At 47.0% G+C, this 16,506-nt stretch overlaps 1 protein-coding gene across 2 annotated transcripts in view; it reads left to right on the top strand.

The window, feature by feature from the left end:
- Positions 1–16,506, top strand: part of OGDH (oxoglutarate dehydrogenase) — a 66,482-nt gene that overhangs the window by 39,938 nt on the left and 10,038 nt on the right. For both annotated transcript variants that reach the window (XM_068973003.1, XM_068973002.1), the window contains 6 exons: positions 3,591–3,706; positions 6,678–6,832; positions 6,972–7,118; positions 7,626–7,716; positions 8,093–8,272; positions 12,397–12,525. In XM_068973003.1, coding sequence (XP_068829104.1) covers positions 3,591–3,706; positions 6,678–6,832; positions 6,972–7,118; positions 7,626–7,716; positions 8,093–8,272; positions 12,397–12,525 — 818 coding nt within the window. The remainder of the gene's footprint in view (positions 1–3,590; positions 3,707–6,677; positions 6,833–6,971; positions 7,119–7,625; positions 7,717–8,092; positions 8,273–12,396; positions 12,526–16,506) is intronic.

Here is a 16,506-nt window from a genome sequence, read left to right as displayed (position 1 = left end):
ATCATTTCCTTTCTGTTTACAACTTATTTTAGCCATTCATTTAGGATGAAAGATTCTCTTAGTTTTTTTTCATTTGAAAATGTTTTGATTTCTCCTTCATTTCTATAGGATATTATCACTATATATGGGATTCTGGGGAACCAGTTCTTTTTTTCAGCTCTTTATGTGTGGTGCCACTTCCTCTGGCTTCCATGACTTGTGTAGAGAAATCCAGTGTTATTTAAGTTGTTTTGCCCTCTAGGCAAAGTGTCACTATATTCTGGCTGCTTTCAAGATTTTTTCTATCTTTAAATTCAGAGGTTTAATTGTAACACATTTCAACATGGATTCCGTTGGCTTTATTCTGTGAGTTCATGGAGCCTCTTGAGTCTGTGGATTAAATCTTTTGCCATATTTGAAAAGTTCTCAGCCTCCTTTTTTTTCTTCTCCTTCTGGGATTCATCAGCACAACTTTGAAATCTTTTGTCACAGCATCACATGTCCCCAGGACTTTGTTCCCTTTTTTCTTCCTGGTCTGTTTTCTCTGTATTCTTCAGATTGATTTATTTCTATTGTTCTGCCTTTAAGTTCACTGATCCTCTGTCCCTTGCTAATGCCATACTGAGTTTTCATTTGGTTTATTATATTTTGCAATTTCAGAATTTCCCATGTGGTTCTTCTTTGTATCTTCAATTATTGAAGAGACTTTCTTCATTGAGACTTAATTTTTTTCATGTCTGTCATGTTTTAATTGCTCACTGAAATAATTTGATGACTCCTTGAAAGTGAAAGGGAAGTCGTTCAGTTGTGTCCGACTCTTTGCGACCCCATGGACCGTAGCCCACCAGGCTCCTCCATCCATGGAATTTTCCAGGCAAGAGTACTGGAGTGGGGTGCCATTGCCTTCTCCAGGGGATCTTCCTGACCCGGGGATTGAACTGGGTCTCCTGCATTGTAGGCAGCCGCTTTTACCGTCTGAGCCACCAGGGAAGCCCAATGACTCCTTGAGAAAGAGATAATTCTAATTAGATAATTCTAACATCTGTGTCATTTTGGTGCTAGTGGCTGTCAATTATTTTTTCTCGTTCAATCTGATATAGTCCTGGTCCTTGTTATAAGCGGTTTTTTAAAATATTGAAACCAGGACATTTTGGGTATTACGAGACTTGGGATCTTGTTTAAATGTTTGTTATAGCAGGGCTCCTCCGAACACTGCTGTGGTAGGGAGGGGCCCAGCTAGTTACTCCCCAGTGGGAATGGATGTTTTGGGCCCCAAAGTCTCTGTTGACTTTGGGGTAGGGGAATGGATTAGTGCATTCCCTCCCAGGGGGAATGAAAATGTGGGCTTCCTCTTGGGCCGCCTTTGAGAGCTTTAAGTAGGGTCAGAGGTCAGAGTACGTTGTAGCCTGGCATGGGTGTTGATGGAGCTACAGTGTAATATGTATGCTTGGGTGGAATAGAGCAATTATGATCTAGAAGTTTTCTGTTCTGCTAGGCTGCCCTTCTCCTGGTTCTTTAAAGAGAGCAGCTTTTGTTGGGGCTTTTTTAAATCTACACTGGTAGAAGTTTCCATGTTCTTTGCTCCAGGTCTGGGATATGGGAGCCCAGAAGGAAACCCAAAGAACCTTCTTGGCTGGTTGGCCTTTTACTCCACCCTTTGGAATCATCTTACATTTGTTTTGTATGCGATATCTGTGCTTTTTAGTTGCACTTAGTGGAAGAGTAGGTAGGAATATGTCTGTGCTACCTTTCTAGAAGCTGACATCTGTAGATTTAAGTTATCAAATGACTGAGGAACTCAGAAGCAGGGCTAGCAGCTTTGAAGTTCAGTAATGATCCAAGTAACTGAGTCCAAAAATGATCAGTGCAGGGTGGGGGAAGTGAAGCATCACACATACGGTGAGGCTGAGGGCTCCACAAGCCCACGTTCTTCTCTGGGACGCACAGGTCACCTGGTTAACTCCACAGTCGAAGTGTTCCCCACAGAGGATGCTCTCTTTGGATGCTCTGGTTCCCTGAGCCCCCACCGCTGAGTGTTTCTATCAGCTAGGAAAAGTGCCTCCCCCAAGTAACTCTGGTTTTCCTCCTAAACGCTGAGAGCTGGGCTATGAATGGCCAGGGCCATGCTTTATCAGACCCATGTGACGGCCCATCCTCATTCTCGATAGAATAACAGCAGGAAACAGGTGCATAGCGTAACCAAGCCCCTCAACCATCACTGCCACCACCCCAAGGTGAAAAGGCCAGGTTGTTTTTGTTTTAATTTTTAAAAGGGGGAGGAGCAATTGAAAAACAGAACTTGCTTTTGCTTTAAAAAAAAAAAAAAAGGATTCTAGGGCATTAGATGAATCAAGGTAGTCATTCCCAAGAGCATTAGATGAATAGAGGTTGTCATTCCCAAGCCAGCTTGGGAAAGGGAGCTTCATGGCCCACCCATGACCAGTTGAGTCAAGGTCTGGCATTAGAGCCTGGACATGTGCATTTTTACAACTCTCCCAGATTCCCCAGAGATTTGGATACACAGCTGTGTTTACAAGCAACTGCTTGAGTCCCTTACTGGGCCCTGTGTGTTATTTACACTTAATTAGGTCAAGAAATGGGAGAATGTCTGATCTGGCACAGTCAGGTTTGGAGACCGTGGGCGCTTGCTTCCAGTTTCATGTTTCATGGAGTCTGGGGTGTGAACTGTGGTTTCCCTCGTTCCAGCCAGTGTTTGGGGGGTGGGGCGCCTAACGTAGTGTCCCCTGACAGTTTTCCTGCATGTCTCTTCCCCTTGGATAATTACTGCAACATGAAACAAGCATGTGATGCCTAGGAAAAAGCCCCTGCACCACGTGTTTATCAGCTTGAAATATGCTTTCAGATGGAGAGGCACCATGCTCGAGGTGCTCAGCAGATAGCAATGACGATTCGGTGGTAGTGATACAGTAAATTTCTTCACGATTAGTCAGTAAATATGTGTCAGTATTTGACTGGGGAGAGCGAGCATCAGATCTGTGAATGCCAAGTGCTGTTTGGAGGATGGTTCTGTATGTGCAGTTGGGAGTTCTTCCAGGAGAAGGCGCCATCCTTCATCAGATGGCTGTGGGAGCCTCTGCCCTGCTGCCCGGCAGCTCTCCCTGCAGGCCCCTTGGCTGTCCCTCACTTCTCAGTCTCCTAGCTTCCTGTCACTCACCACCAACAAAAGTTGTTGCCATTAAGACATAGGTGACCTAGTTCTAATCCAGTTCCTCATTTTCTACTTGAATTTTCTCCTTAACTATTTTTCATTTGCTTTCTGATTGACTTACCTAATGCCTTTTCAAACCTAAACTGCTTTGTGTCTTTGGGACCTTGAAATACATTTTTTTCTAAATTATGAGTAATTGGTGCACTGGACTAATATATGTGTAATATGAATTTTATTCTCATTTTCCTATGATGCCAGTAATATACTCAGCTTGGTTTGTTGCTAAAGTTCATGTCTCTGGCTATAAGATAGTATTTATTTTCACATATAACAGAGGTTTTATGATTTTTCTATTCTCTTTTCTCTCCTCTGGGGAGTCCCTTCCCCTTTTCCTAAACTGTGGCCCCCGTGTGGTTGTGCCCCTCTCTCCTCCCCCTGACAGGATTCTACGGTCTGGACGAGTCTGACCTGGACAAGGTCTTCCACCTGCCCACCACCACATTCATTGGGGGGCAGGAGTCAGCTCTTCCTCTGCGGGAGATCATCCGACGCCTGGAGGTGAGAAAGCTGGGCTGTTTCCCGAAAGCTCCAGGGAACTTGAGAAAACTTACGGAAGCCTCCGGACTAGGTGGTTTTCTTTCCCTTGATCCTATATATTTTTTTAATGTAAGGGAAGAAACTTTTTCTTTTGGCTATTTTATTGATGAAAATCCGTGTTTTTGTATTTTTACAATCAACCATAAAAAAAAAGGCAGAATTTGCTTCTAAGATTAAAAAATATATATGTCCTAAAGCATTAGGTAAACAAAGACTGCTTTCTGCAAACCTGCTTGAATAGGAACACCTGGGGAAAGCCGTGGCCCACCCACAACCAACTGAGTCAGTTCCAGTTTTGGAGCCTGGAAATATGCATTTTTACAAATCTCCTAGAGATTAGGATACATAACTGTGTTTGCAGGTGACTACTTGAGTCCCCATTTGTCCTGATCCCAGCATTTGAAAGGGGTAGAGAGCCCTGTGCGGCTCTCATTTCAGTCAGTGCCAGAGCCCAGGAGTTGGGCTCTTGTGGGACAGTTGGGCCTGTACTCCAGGGTTCTCAGCCATAGCGCCCCTGTCCCCAGAGGGCCCCACATCCAGGGCTCTTCCAAGAGAGCCTCCCATTCCAACCTGTCCTAGCATGGAATACCCATTCTCACGGTTTACAGATACTGTGTAAAGTTACCTGACGATGCTGCGTTAGGTATGTGTACACGTGATAACATGCGTACACTAGGCTGCTATGTGACCTGACAGAACTTAGTGTGCTCTTGGTCCTGTGACATAATAGTCAACTTGTAGCTCTTTGAAAATTTTGAACAAGCGCCATTTCTTCTCTTCCTAACGTAGAGAATCTAAGAGTCCGGACCTAAAACTCCCTGCCCTTCCCTTCTGGGGACTGAGCCAATACAAGAAAGACAAAACATGATCCAGGAGCCCAGTAACTATGTGTTCCAAGTTAATAGCTGAATTCATGCTGGTAATGATGGAAACGTACTGGTTTTGACCTAATAGTTCCTTTGAGCTTTTAATTGTTCAGTAATGGAAATATTGCCCCATCAGGCGTAAGTCAAGCATAAGGAGCATGGGCGGGGTTCTCCTGCCTAGGTGTGTAAAGATGAGGAGGGAGCCCCCATTCCCTCTGCCTTTCCCTTCCTTCTCCCTCTTCCCCTCCCCTCCCCTCTCCTTGCACCCTTTTCTTTCCTCTTTACTAGGCTTGCAACTCAACTTGAGTCCCAAGGAAGACTCATCCATTTTAAGCTCATGGAGGAAGGTTCCAGGTTCACGTTTACAAACTTTGTGTCTGGGCTGTGTTTTCTCAAGTGTGTTTGTGCAGAAATACACCATCTTCTGCAGCTCAGTAGATCAGGATGCTGTACAGCTCAGGTGGAAGTGGTGACCCTCCCTGGCTCTGAAGTCAGGGTAGGCAGGCCCTCACACCCTATCCCTTGGCTTTTTGTACATCCAGTTTAGCAGTTCCCAGTTTATCATGTGAAGAATCATCAGGGAAATAGGGTTTGGGGTTAGTGAAAATACCTTAAACATCAAGGTCTTTCCCAGCTCCATTTCCTCTTTTCATCTCTTGGCTAGGGTGATAGGGAGAGTGTTGTGGTTGGCCTTTATTTGAGTCCAGGCAAATGTCCCTTTGTTTCATTATCACAGAGCTAATGTGCAGAGGTGCTCAGCCCTGCTCTGGAGGCGGGAGTAAGAGAGCAGGGGCCTGATGCCAGGTCTGGGCCCCCTGGTGGGATCCCAGGCCCAACTTTGCCCTACACCGTGCCAGCCAGTTTCCGTGTTAGTTGTGAAAACCAAAGAGGGTCACAGACAGAACCACCAAGCAGAACCCAGCATGCTTGGTCGGCATGGCTGCTGCAAAGGCATGTAAGGGCATTTGTGGGCCTAAAACTCACTGTTGGGAGTTTCCTGGTGGCTTAGTGGTTAGGCTTCAGCACTGCCACTGCCGTGGCCAGGGTTTGATCCCTGGTTGGAGAACTGAGATACCACAAGCTGTGTGGCATGGCCAAAATATTAATTAATTAAGATTGAGTGGCACACCAGGGCATATCTTCTTTAATTCCAGCACTGACTAGGGTTTGCTGTTGGCCCCTCGTTCTGACCCCAGGACAGCCAGCAGGTGATGAGAGGAGAGAAGTGCTGATCACTTGGCTGAGGAAGGCTGTGTGGGCCCCTCCAGATGGCTCCCCAGCAGGAGCCTCTGTCTGGTCAGTGTCAGGAGAGACGAGAGAGGGCCCCCAGTTCAGCCCAGTACCCTGCCAGAGGCTGCTCAGCACAGTCGCCATGACGGACTCCCAGAGGGCTGCCTCTCTGACACTCGGTTCTCCCGGCCTTTGCTGTTTTCTCTCACTCTGATTTCCTGGCATGCATACTGCCCAGGTCACCCTAGGCTTTCAACAGGACACACAGCCTCCTTCCCAGCTGTGACACGTGAGTGGTGTCACGAAGTGCCTGCTCTGTTCAGGACCCTTCTTTTTGTATATGTGCAGTCATGCTTCTGTAGAACCTGATATCCCCAAGCGGAGTCAATTGTTCAAAGAAGAATGTAGAATTTGGAAGCCCGCTACAGTTAAGTGGCCTTTGAGCTATGATATCCACCAGCACAGGGCCTTTTTTTCTCACAGTGCTGGGCACAGTCTGACCTTGAGGTCAGAGAAGCTGCCTTGCCCAGCAGCTTCCTTGTCCCCAGGCTGGTGATTCTGTCCTCCCACCATGAAAGAATACCTTGACCCAGGGGTTCTCACTCTCCCTCCCTGCCCACTAGGCTCCATGCTACGTGGAGGAAGCATTTCATGGCCAAGTTCAGAGTGAAAGGAGGTCGCGGGGCCAGGCCTGGTACCCCAGGTCACAGCTAGCTCTGTTGCATCTGAAGTGGAGGCCACCTGTTCCTCCCAGCCTTCTGGCTAAGTGGGCAGTCAACATACCGGGGTGAACATCCCCTTGACTGTGTGTTTGTGTGTGTGTGCATTAAATACAGATGGCCTACTGCCAGCACATTGGGGTAGAATTCATGTTCATCAATGACCTGGAGCAGTGCCAGTGGATCCGGCAGAAATTTGAGACACCCGGGGTCATGCAGTTCACCAACGAGGAGAAGCGGACCCTGCTGGCCCGACTCGTGCGCTCTACCAGGTACAGGGCTGCACTGGCCCCCTCTGTGTGGTACAGTCTGTTGACGGGGTTGAGTGGGTTTGGGGCGTGGCCACAGCTCTGGGAGAGCAAGGTTGTCCCTGCTGACACGCCTCTTCAGGGTGGCTTAGTTTCTGTCCAGGTTTGAGGAGTTCCTGCAGCGGAAGTGGTCATCTGAGAAGCGCTTTGGTCTGGAAGGCTGCGAGGTACTGATTCCTGCCCTCAAGACCATCATTGACAAGTCCAGTGAGAACGGAGTGGACTACGTGATCATGGGAATGCCACACAGGTACCTGGCCACCCTGTGAGCGTCCGGAGCACAGGGGCAGGGCACTGGGCAAGCCTGGTATACAGTAACCCTAATCCCTGCCCCCAGTGACCATCGTCACAGCAACCCCTCACTGGGTGGTCACTGTCACACTCGAGGCCACATGTGGTCGTAGACAGACATCTTGGCCTCGTGACCGTGTGGGATCACAGGTGAGGGAGGTTAACCTAGAGGGAAGGTGGCTTGGTACACGAAGCAGAGAGCTCAGCTTGAGGCAGAGGAGGCTAAGGATGGAGCATTCACTGCAGGCTGGCAGCATTCTCTGATTTCTGCTTTTCTTCCTCCTACCTCGTCATGGCCTTGGATGCCAGGCAAGCAGAGGCCGAGTGTCCCCCATCAGTTCTGGTCTCAGCTCCTCTTGGGCTGCGGACTGAGGCACTACCTGTCCCTCAGGGGAGAAAGGGGATAAAACAGCATTGTCTGCTGCCCAGGGCCCAGCTCAGACCCTGCTCACTCCCATGTGTCCAGGGGGAGACTGAATGTGCTTGCGAACGTCATCAGGAAGGAGCTGGAGCAGATTTTCTGTCAGTTCGACTCAAAGCTGGAGGCAGCTGATGAGGTAAGACACCTGATTTCTTTTAGAAACTAGCATAGCTCCAACCCACGCCAGACCCTGGCTTCATTTATTTCTCTAGAAGGACTTATGGGGTCTGGGATCCTCTATACCACTCACAAAAAAAGGAACTGGCTGACCTCCCAGAGAAAAGAGAGATGAGAGGCCTGGCAGCCCCCACAGTTCTCCCCACCGTGGGTGGGGATGTGGCCCTCTAGTTGAGGGATCTCCTCCTTATACCCTGGGTGGAACCATTCTGGAAAAAGCCTTTCCGTCCTTCTAGGAATGAGAGTTCTGGGTGTAGAAATAATACAGGACAGGGCTGTCACAGAGAGTAAGCATCTCCCTGCCTAGGTAAAAGCCTCACCGTTTGTGCCGGCAGGGTTCTGGAGATGTGAAGTACCACCTGGGCATGTATCACCGGCGGATCAACCGTGTGACCGACAGGAATATCACCTTGTCGCTGGTGGCGAACCCTTCCCACCTGGAGGCTGCTGATCCCGTGGTGATGGGCAAGACCAAAGCTGAGCAGTTTTACTGCGGGGACACTGAGGGGAAGAAGGTGAGACCATGTGGGCTGGCCGGGGGCAGTCCTGAGTCCAGACAGTCCAGGACAGGCTCACAGCCACAGGCACACCCCAGACCTCACATTTCCGGAATTGAACAAAATGTTCTGAGTGGAATTCCAAAGAGTAGCAATAGTAAACCAGTCCCAGTTACAGATAACGCTTCCTCCCAAGTTGTGACCACCAGGGCTAGGTGGGGAGTAGTTTGCTTTCATTACCACAGCTGTGGAGAAGCTAGTCTTGCAAGATAATCATGATGGTCAAAGAGGTTTTGTCATTGAACAAGAGGACAGGGTCTTAAGGAAGAGGTGTGGGTGAGCCTAAAGGAGGAATTGTGAAGCTGACAGACAGGAGAAGAGATGGCCCAGTGAATATTAGGGTGGCACCATTTAGAGATGGAGAACAGCTCCAGGTCTGGATTGTCCTAGTACAGAGGTGGAGAACAGCTCGAGGTCTGGATGGCCCTAGTATCAGCATTTTCCAGATATGTGATGGTGAATGCTTAATGTTGATTAGCCAGCCTGCTGGTATATAGAAATCCTCAGTGGATTGTAACTGTCCTTGTTTGATCTCAAAGTGTAATTCTGTCTTTTACAAATTATATAGTTCTTTCTAATGACAACCTCAAAGCCAAGCAATCAGGAAAATCAACTTTTTGTAGTGTCCGTGTGAGCATTCTGGGGCATGTTTGAAGTCAGCATCACCACCATGCTCTCAAGCATCTCTTCTTCCTAGAAACAGGGTCACATGTGAGAAAGCTAATAGAACATACACATTGCGACATAAAGCTGCAGGTTAACTGGTAAAGAAATTCAGAAGAGGGATACATGGGTATGGAAGGAAGTGGAATGAAAGGCAGTCGAATCTTCTCATTGATAGAGCAGACAGTTGTCTTTAATTAAAGAAACAGCAGGACTTAGGTAGATGGGAAGAAAAGAATGTTCCCTGGAGATGAAAGATGGACAAAGATGGCAGCGGGTGGGGGAGGTGCTACAGGCCGCACAAGAATGAAGTAGGTGGGAGGCAGCCTGGCTGAACGATGCCCTGGTGAACCTCAGATTTTTGAGAGGTGGAGCCAATTGTTAGTTTACTAGGTTCTTTAATTCAAGACTCTATTCATACTATATTTGGATGGTTTGAGAGTAATGGGGTCCCAGCTGGAGGTGGCATTGGGAATAGGAAGTGGTTCCTGCACCACAGAGAAAGAGTATAGCCCATGGGGAGGATGTTAGGACATGAGAGTTACTTCCCTGGGCTTGGGAGCCTGGACGGTGCCACAGAAACTCCAAACAGGCAGAAAGTGGCTTCCTGTGCAGCCCCCGAGGCCACCAGTGACACTGTGGCAGGGGAGGGATGGGGAGGAGAGCAGCATCAGTGACTGCTACCTCCAGCATTTCTGCTGTCCGTGGCTAGCACACTCACCCAGGCATTTGTGGCCAGGGAGGGGAACAAGACTGCAGAAAACATTATGTGATATTCACATTCATAAATTATAGACACACAGCCATTCAGGCATCGCTTGCTCAGAATGCTGGAAACACCCTGAAAAGTAATGAAATAACTAGGGAAAAGCAATGGAGCATACCTAACATGCTTCAGATGATCACAGCAATCAATCCTGTGAGGCCAGAGGAGTCTGGTTAGCCCCATGTGGTCGCCAGGCGCTTGTCTGAGGGAGTGCCCGGTCCACAGGTGTGCCCTGCCCAGTGTGAATGGCCTGTGCCCACAGACCCCCCAGCCTTATCCCTCTCTCTGAGCCCACCCTTGCCCTGCTTAGTGGATGGGTCAGACCCCACCAGTCCTCCACACTTGCCATGCTTGCTACTCATCCCAAACCTCTAGGCAATTATCTGATTTCTGTTAAACCCAGAATCCAGGAAGCTGGATTATTTGTTACATAACCTTCAGTGTTTCAGAAAAAAAAATATGTAATTTCTATAAATGTGGCCAAGGTTGTTCTGTAACCTGGTGCAAGATTGAGCCTGACCCAGCTTGGCTCAGGGTTGGCCCTTGGGACGTTCATGTGGGAAAACAGCTCCCCAGTGCTGCAGGCAGAAACCTGCTCCTGCCAGGAGTAGGTAGGAGTATGATTGCAGCAGCTGGTGCACACTGGAGACTGCAGGGACGGCAGGTAGCCTGGCGAGTGGCCCAGTACAGCTTCACCAGACGATCAGGAGAAATAGCGAGAGGGGAGGGGAGGCTAGCCTGAAGTGCCCAAGGGCAGGAGGCTGAGGTTGTATAGAGAAGGCTCTGCGGAGAGGAAACTTGCATCCTGGTGATCAGGGAGAGGCGCTGGGTCCCCCGGTTGTTCGGGACCTGGCAAAGCTTCCCTGCTCTGAGGAGTTCCCTGTACAAACCCAATGCTTGTGTCTGTTTCTACCTGTCCTAGAGAGCGCTCCTGCATCTACCATGGCAGGACACATGGGGTCTGCTATAAAAAGAATCTAGATTTTGTCTCTGAAGAGCACATGGACCTTCCCTTCCTAGCGTGAGGACCAGGGAGGTGAGAGGAGCTGAGTACACACGGCAAGAGGGCGTCAACGAATGGGGTGGCAGGGTCATGGGGGTAGCAAGCCAGCAGGTAATGTGTTGAGGACAGTGGGAATGGTGTCTGACAGTGCAGGAGGTGTTTATAAATGTGGAAGGAGGGAGGCACAGAAAAAGGATTGGAACTGGAGGTGTGGTAGTTGTGCAGTGTATAAATTGAGAAATCTCTGTACGTGAACTTGGTATCCGTTTTTTGGCTCTGGGCTGAAAGCCTAGAAGTGATGATGTGTTCTAGTAGTGATGAGCACACAAATAGTTTTAAAGGCGATCCTCCACTGAAGGAACTAGGCTCCTTAGAGAAATGTCCAATTCCAGGGCTAGGCAGGAGGCTGAGAGCTCTTGTGCCAGAAAGCAGGGAGGGCCCCCCCAACACACACACACACCATGAACCCCGGGGCCTGTTCAGACGGCATGGGGATCCCACACCAAGTTCTTCCCGGGACGATGTGAGTGTCAAAGTTACTACTGATATTAGTCAGTTACAGCCCATTGAATACAACAGGAATCCGTGAGCACATGTTAATACAAATTAAAGTCGAGGAGAGAACGCTGTTACGTAACACGAGTGCATAAAGGTAGGGGTGACACCTGGTAGCATCCAGGAGGTGCCACGGAGGCTGCTGGGTAGGTGGGGGTGTGGTGAGGAGCAGGATGTAAAGGTTCTCCTCACTGTGCTCCTTACCGAGGAGAAATGGTGAGTTTAAAGGGAGAAACCTGGACAACTACCTGTCTGCATTCACATGGGGCAGGCCACCTCGGGTGTCCAAGGTATGGCATGCACCATTCCTGAGTCTGTCCACGAAGGACCGTTGGAGCCCAAGGCCTGTCCAGAATGTGGAGACAGGAGAGACAAGGGGCTGCTCCGGGTCAGAGAAGCCGAAGAGGCGAGGCCCTGAGAGTGCGTCTGCATGGGATCTGGGGAGGATGGGCTCTGGGCCAGCATTGCTTTCTTTATGAAAGGGTCCTGCGTGGTGGGTTCAGGGCAGTGGGCACTGGCTTTGCAGCAGATGGTGGTGGGGGGTGGCAGGTGTGCGGACATGGAACACACCACCTGGAGCACATCACAGGGGAGAGGCTGGGAGGGGCCTGGGGGGTCTGTGCTTTCCTGCCACTTTCTTCCTAAGTGTGAAATGATCTCAGAATACATCATTTTGGGGCTCCCCTGGTGGCTCACAGGTAAAGAACCCACTTGCAGTGCAGGAGACACGGGTTTGGTCCCTGGGCCAGGAATATCGCACATGCCACAGAACATCTAAGCCTGTGTGCCGCAGCTACCGAGCCTGTGCTCTAGAGCCCAGGAGCCGCGACCGCTGAGCCCTTGGGCCATAGAATCCGTGCTTTGCAACAAGAGAAGCCACCGCAGTGAGAAGCCCATGCACCACAACCAGGAAGTAACTCCCACTCTCTGCAGCTAGAGAGGAGTGCACACAACAGCAACGACCCAGCACAGCCAAAAATAAATAAACACTACATCATTGTTTGAAAAGTGGGTCATGATACACTCTCCCGCGTGCCCTGTGGACACGGTGGCCAGGACCGCGTCAGATCAGGGTTCTCCTTTGCCTGTCTGTAGGTCATGTCCATCCTTCTGCATGGGGACGCCGCATTTGCTGGCCAGGGCATCGTTTACGAGACCTTCCACCTGAGTGACCTGCCGTCCTACACGACTCATGGCACTGTCCACGTGGTCGTCAACAACCAGGTAACCTGGGTGGCTCTGGGGTCTTTGCAGCAGAGAAGGCTAAGGAGGCCACATCAGCAATCAGACTTTGTCCTGAGGCTTCTATGTTCACATCAGTCTTACTTACAGGGACATGTTCTTATCATTTAGTACATTTGTTGTTTTCTGATTAATAAACTTGGACAAACAGGATACTTTCTTTAAAGTAGAGGGGTTTTAACTATGCTGTTTTAAGAGCGTGATATTATTTTAGTATATTTTCTACTAGACTCACAAGCATAGATGGCTTTTCTTTCTTAAAAAACTGGGGTTCTACATACACAGTTTTACATCCACTTCTTATTTACCACAGTGTTTTCTCATGTCATTATATATTCTTAAAATATTAATTTTGATGACAATATACATTATAGGTTGTTTCGTAAAACATATTGCTGTGTTGTTAGACTTTTAACTAAGATTCTCATTTTTCAGTTTCAAATAACGCTTGTTGAACATTCTTATAAGTAAATATCTCTGCCCAACTCTAAAACATTTAGCATGGTTATATCTGTTATTTCCTGTGCCGTGCATCCGAGAGTTCATCTCACCAACTTGTGTGAGCTTTCATATAATAAATATTTGAGTTCCTTTAAGTACTGGTGCTGTGTCAGGTAACAAGCAGAGAAAGGGCACATTGCCTGTCATTATAGAGCTTATAGTTCTGGGTGAGGGGAGCAGGGGGCCTTCCAGGTATTGGGTTAGCCTGCAGATGTTTCTCTGAGGATTTGACCTTTAGGTGGAAATGCAAGGTCAAGTAGGCAAATGTTAGGGGGCAGCAGAGCAAGTCAGGGAAGGGTCCCCTCTGTCCAAGGGAGGTAATGAAGCTGTCACATCTAAGGTTTGAAGGTTTTTTTGAGAGAAAGCAGCCATCAGCTGCTTCTGCATGGCCCCCAAGAAACAGGGTCTTACTCCAGTTGTGTTGAGAGGCCCTCAGAGGACCGAACCCAAGAAGTGGCGAGACAGTTTGATTTATGAAGATGGTTTGTTGATACATGTGGAATGAGTTAGAGGAAGACAAACAGTTGCAACTGTCCCAGCAAGAAAGAGAAAGGAAGAAGGAAAAATTTAAACATGTAAGTAAATGTGGTAGTCAGTACATAGTGAATGCCCAAGAACTTAAAATGTACAATATCAAACACAAACAAGATAAGGAGCATTAAGGATGAATGTAACATACAATATAACAGCTACTGCTTATTGAGTGCCTCCTGTGTGCCAGACTAAATTAGTGACTTCACATCCTGTAACTTAAAGCATGATCCCTGTCTTACCCATGTGGTAGGTACTATCATTTCCATTTTACACAGGAGAAAATTGAGCAGAGAGTTGAATAGCTTGCTTGAGAGTTGATATTTGAATTGCTTCTTTTAAAAAACATTATTAGAAAAACGCCAAAGAAAGAGAAAGGTCTAAAAAACAATGTGTCACTGAACGGTGTTTTATACAGATGACCAAGCACAGATAGTCTTTAGTGCTTGTTGGGTAGGAGCTGAGTTGCCAGCAGCATGGTCTTCAGTCTGGAAATAGTACAGCAAAGATCATTCAAAGGAATTGGAAGAAGACCTCAAAACTTCGAAGCAGTTCACTTTCTGTGAGGTTCTAGCTGTAACGTGCATGTTATGATTCCTATCTTACCTGGTGCTTGCCCACATCTCCCTTTTGGGGGTCCCAGATAGACCATGGGATTGTGCATGGTCTCTGTAAGTGTTCATCAGAATTCTCGCTGGTACATCATTTTTTAATGTTCTCATCAGTGTCTGACTAGTTCTAATCTTTTCTTTAGTCAGTGTGATAAAGGAGTTTATGTAAAAGCAATTCATCATAAAGAACTCTCAGACTTCTGTAAAAACCTACAGTTTTACTAATGTTTTTTTCAGTCTTTCTGCTGGTTTTGGTACCATCTGTCATGATGTGAGGTCAGTTAAGATCTGTAGCAGGAAAAGAGAGGCCTGCTTGGCTGAGGCTCTCGTTTCTCTAAGAACACACCTAGGATTTCCCCTTCTACATTTTTCTCCTAAGGAAGCCATCAGATGCAAACTATTTTTGTATAAGAATGTTTATTAAAACCAACAAGTCTTTGTATAAATTTTGGCAAAACTGGAGGAAACAGTATTATATAATCATTAAAATATTTAATATCCTGGTGAAACAGTCACAGTATGGTGAGTAAAAATGCAAGGCATCCTTGCTGCTGGGGAAGGGTGTATGGCCCAGCCACTTTGGAGAGCGCTTGGGGGTATTCAAGTGTAGAGCTCAGACCCTGTGGCTTAGTTTTCCCTTCCTAGGAGGACTGCAGATAACTCAAGTGTTTGCTGGAGAAAACCAGTGTAGAAATGTGTACAGTAACAGTGTATTAATAATAAGTTGGAAATAACATCCACAGACAGGAAAACAGATAAATGAACTGTGGTACTATTTAGTACTTAGATTTCACCAAGCTCTGCTAGGAAAGTAGAGGTCCATGTTTCAACCTGGATGAACCATGAATATAAATTTGAACAGGAAGCAAGTTGAAAAGAATCTGTACAGCATATAGAGTATGCTACCATATGTAAGGTACATAGGATGTATATCTCTATAGTTTAAAAGACATGGAAATACTCTTCCAAAATGTTAATGTTACGAAAACCAAAAACAGTAAGGAGCCTTCCAGATTAAGGGCGACCACAGAGAGGTGGTAACTAATGCACAGTGAAGTGCTGGATTGAGTACTGGGCTGAGGCAGGAAAGGCTGGATATCATTAGGACTGTTGATGAAATGTGTATACTGAGGGGTCTTATAACAATATTCTATAATATTAAACTGAGTGAACTGAGAACTGCACTGTGGCTGGTAAGGCTATGTCCTTGTTTTAAGGACTAGGGACAGTCTTGGTCTACAACTTACCTGAAAATGATTCAGAAAAAATGTGCGTGTGTGTAACGGAAAGAGCCTGTGTAATAAAAGGGGCAAAATGGGAACCGTTGTTGAATCTGAATAAAGAATCTGGGAGTTCTCTGTAGCTTCCAACTTTTTTGTGAGCCTGAAATGATACCAGTAAGCCTTTTTAATTTTAATAATCAGCACTTCCCTGGTGGCTCAGACAGTAAAGCATCTGCCTACAATGTGGGACACCTGGTTTCAATCCCTGGATGGGGAAGATCCCCTGGAGAAGGAAATGGCAACCCACTCCAGTATTGTTGCCTGGAAAATCCCATGGACAGAGGAGCCTGGTAGGCTACAGTCCATGGGGTCGCAAAGAGTCGGACACGACTGAGCGACTTCACTAAGCCTAAGAAGGGGCTTCCCTGGTGACTCAGTGGTAAAGAATCCGCCTGCAATGCAAGAAACTCGAGTTACAGTCCTGGGTCAGGAAGATCCCCTGGAGAAGGAAATGGCAATCCATTTGTTATTCTTATCTGGAGAATTCCATGGACAAAGGAGCCTAGCGGGCTACTGTCCCTGGGGGTTGCATAGAGTTGGACATGACCTAGCAACTAAACAGCAACAACAAACCTAAGCTATCTATATATTGTTTATGGACATATGGATACATCCAGCAACGTGTGGAAACTATGTCCTCTACTTTCAGGGCCATGTAGTATCACACTTTCTGGATGTTTGAAGTAGTTCATAAAAATAAATTTTAAATGCAGATTATAAAATTACAAATATATGATTAAGTTTTAATGTAGCTAAGTGATGAGACCTTTAAATTTTCTTTTCAAAGAAAAAATACTCATATTAGTGAACAGAGCGCAAAATTATAGAAATAGTAGGATCTGAAATTTTGTATTTATATTGGCATGTGTATGCATGCAAAGAAAATTATCTAGAAAGGAAAGCATCAAGATATTTACACCAAAACCAGTAGAATATAGATGATTTTAATTTTTCATACTCTCTTTCAAACCCTGTTCAACATGTATGAATTTTGTTACCAGAACAGGAAAAAAAAAATTTTTTTTTAAATAGCCCTT

Source organism: Capricornis sumatraensis, chromosome 5, assembly GCF_032405125.1.
Source record: "Capricornis sumatraensis isolate serow.1 chromosome 5, serow.2, whole genome shotgun sequence".
Lineage (NCBI taxonomy): Eukaryota > Metazoa > Chordata > Mammalia > Artiodactyla > Bovidae > Capricornis > Capricornis sumatraensis.
The sequence above is the reverse complement of the archived record's forward strand: the minus strand, read 5'-3'. Positions and strand labels throughout refer to the sequence as shown.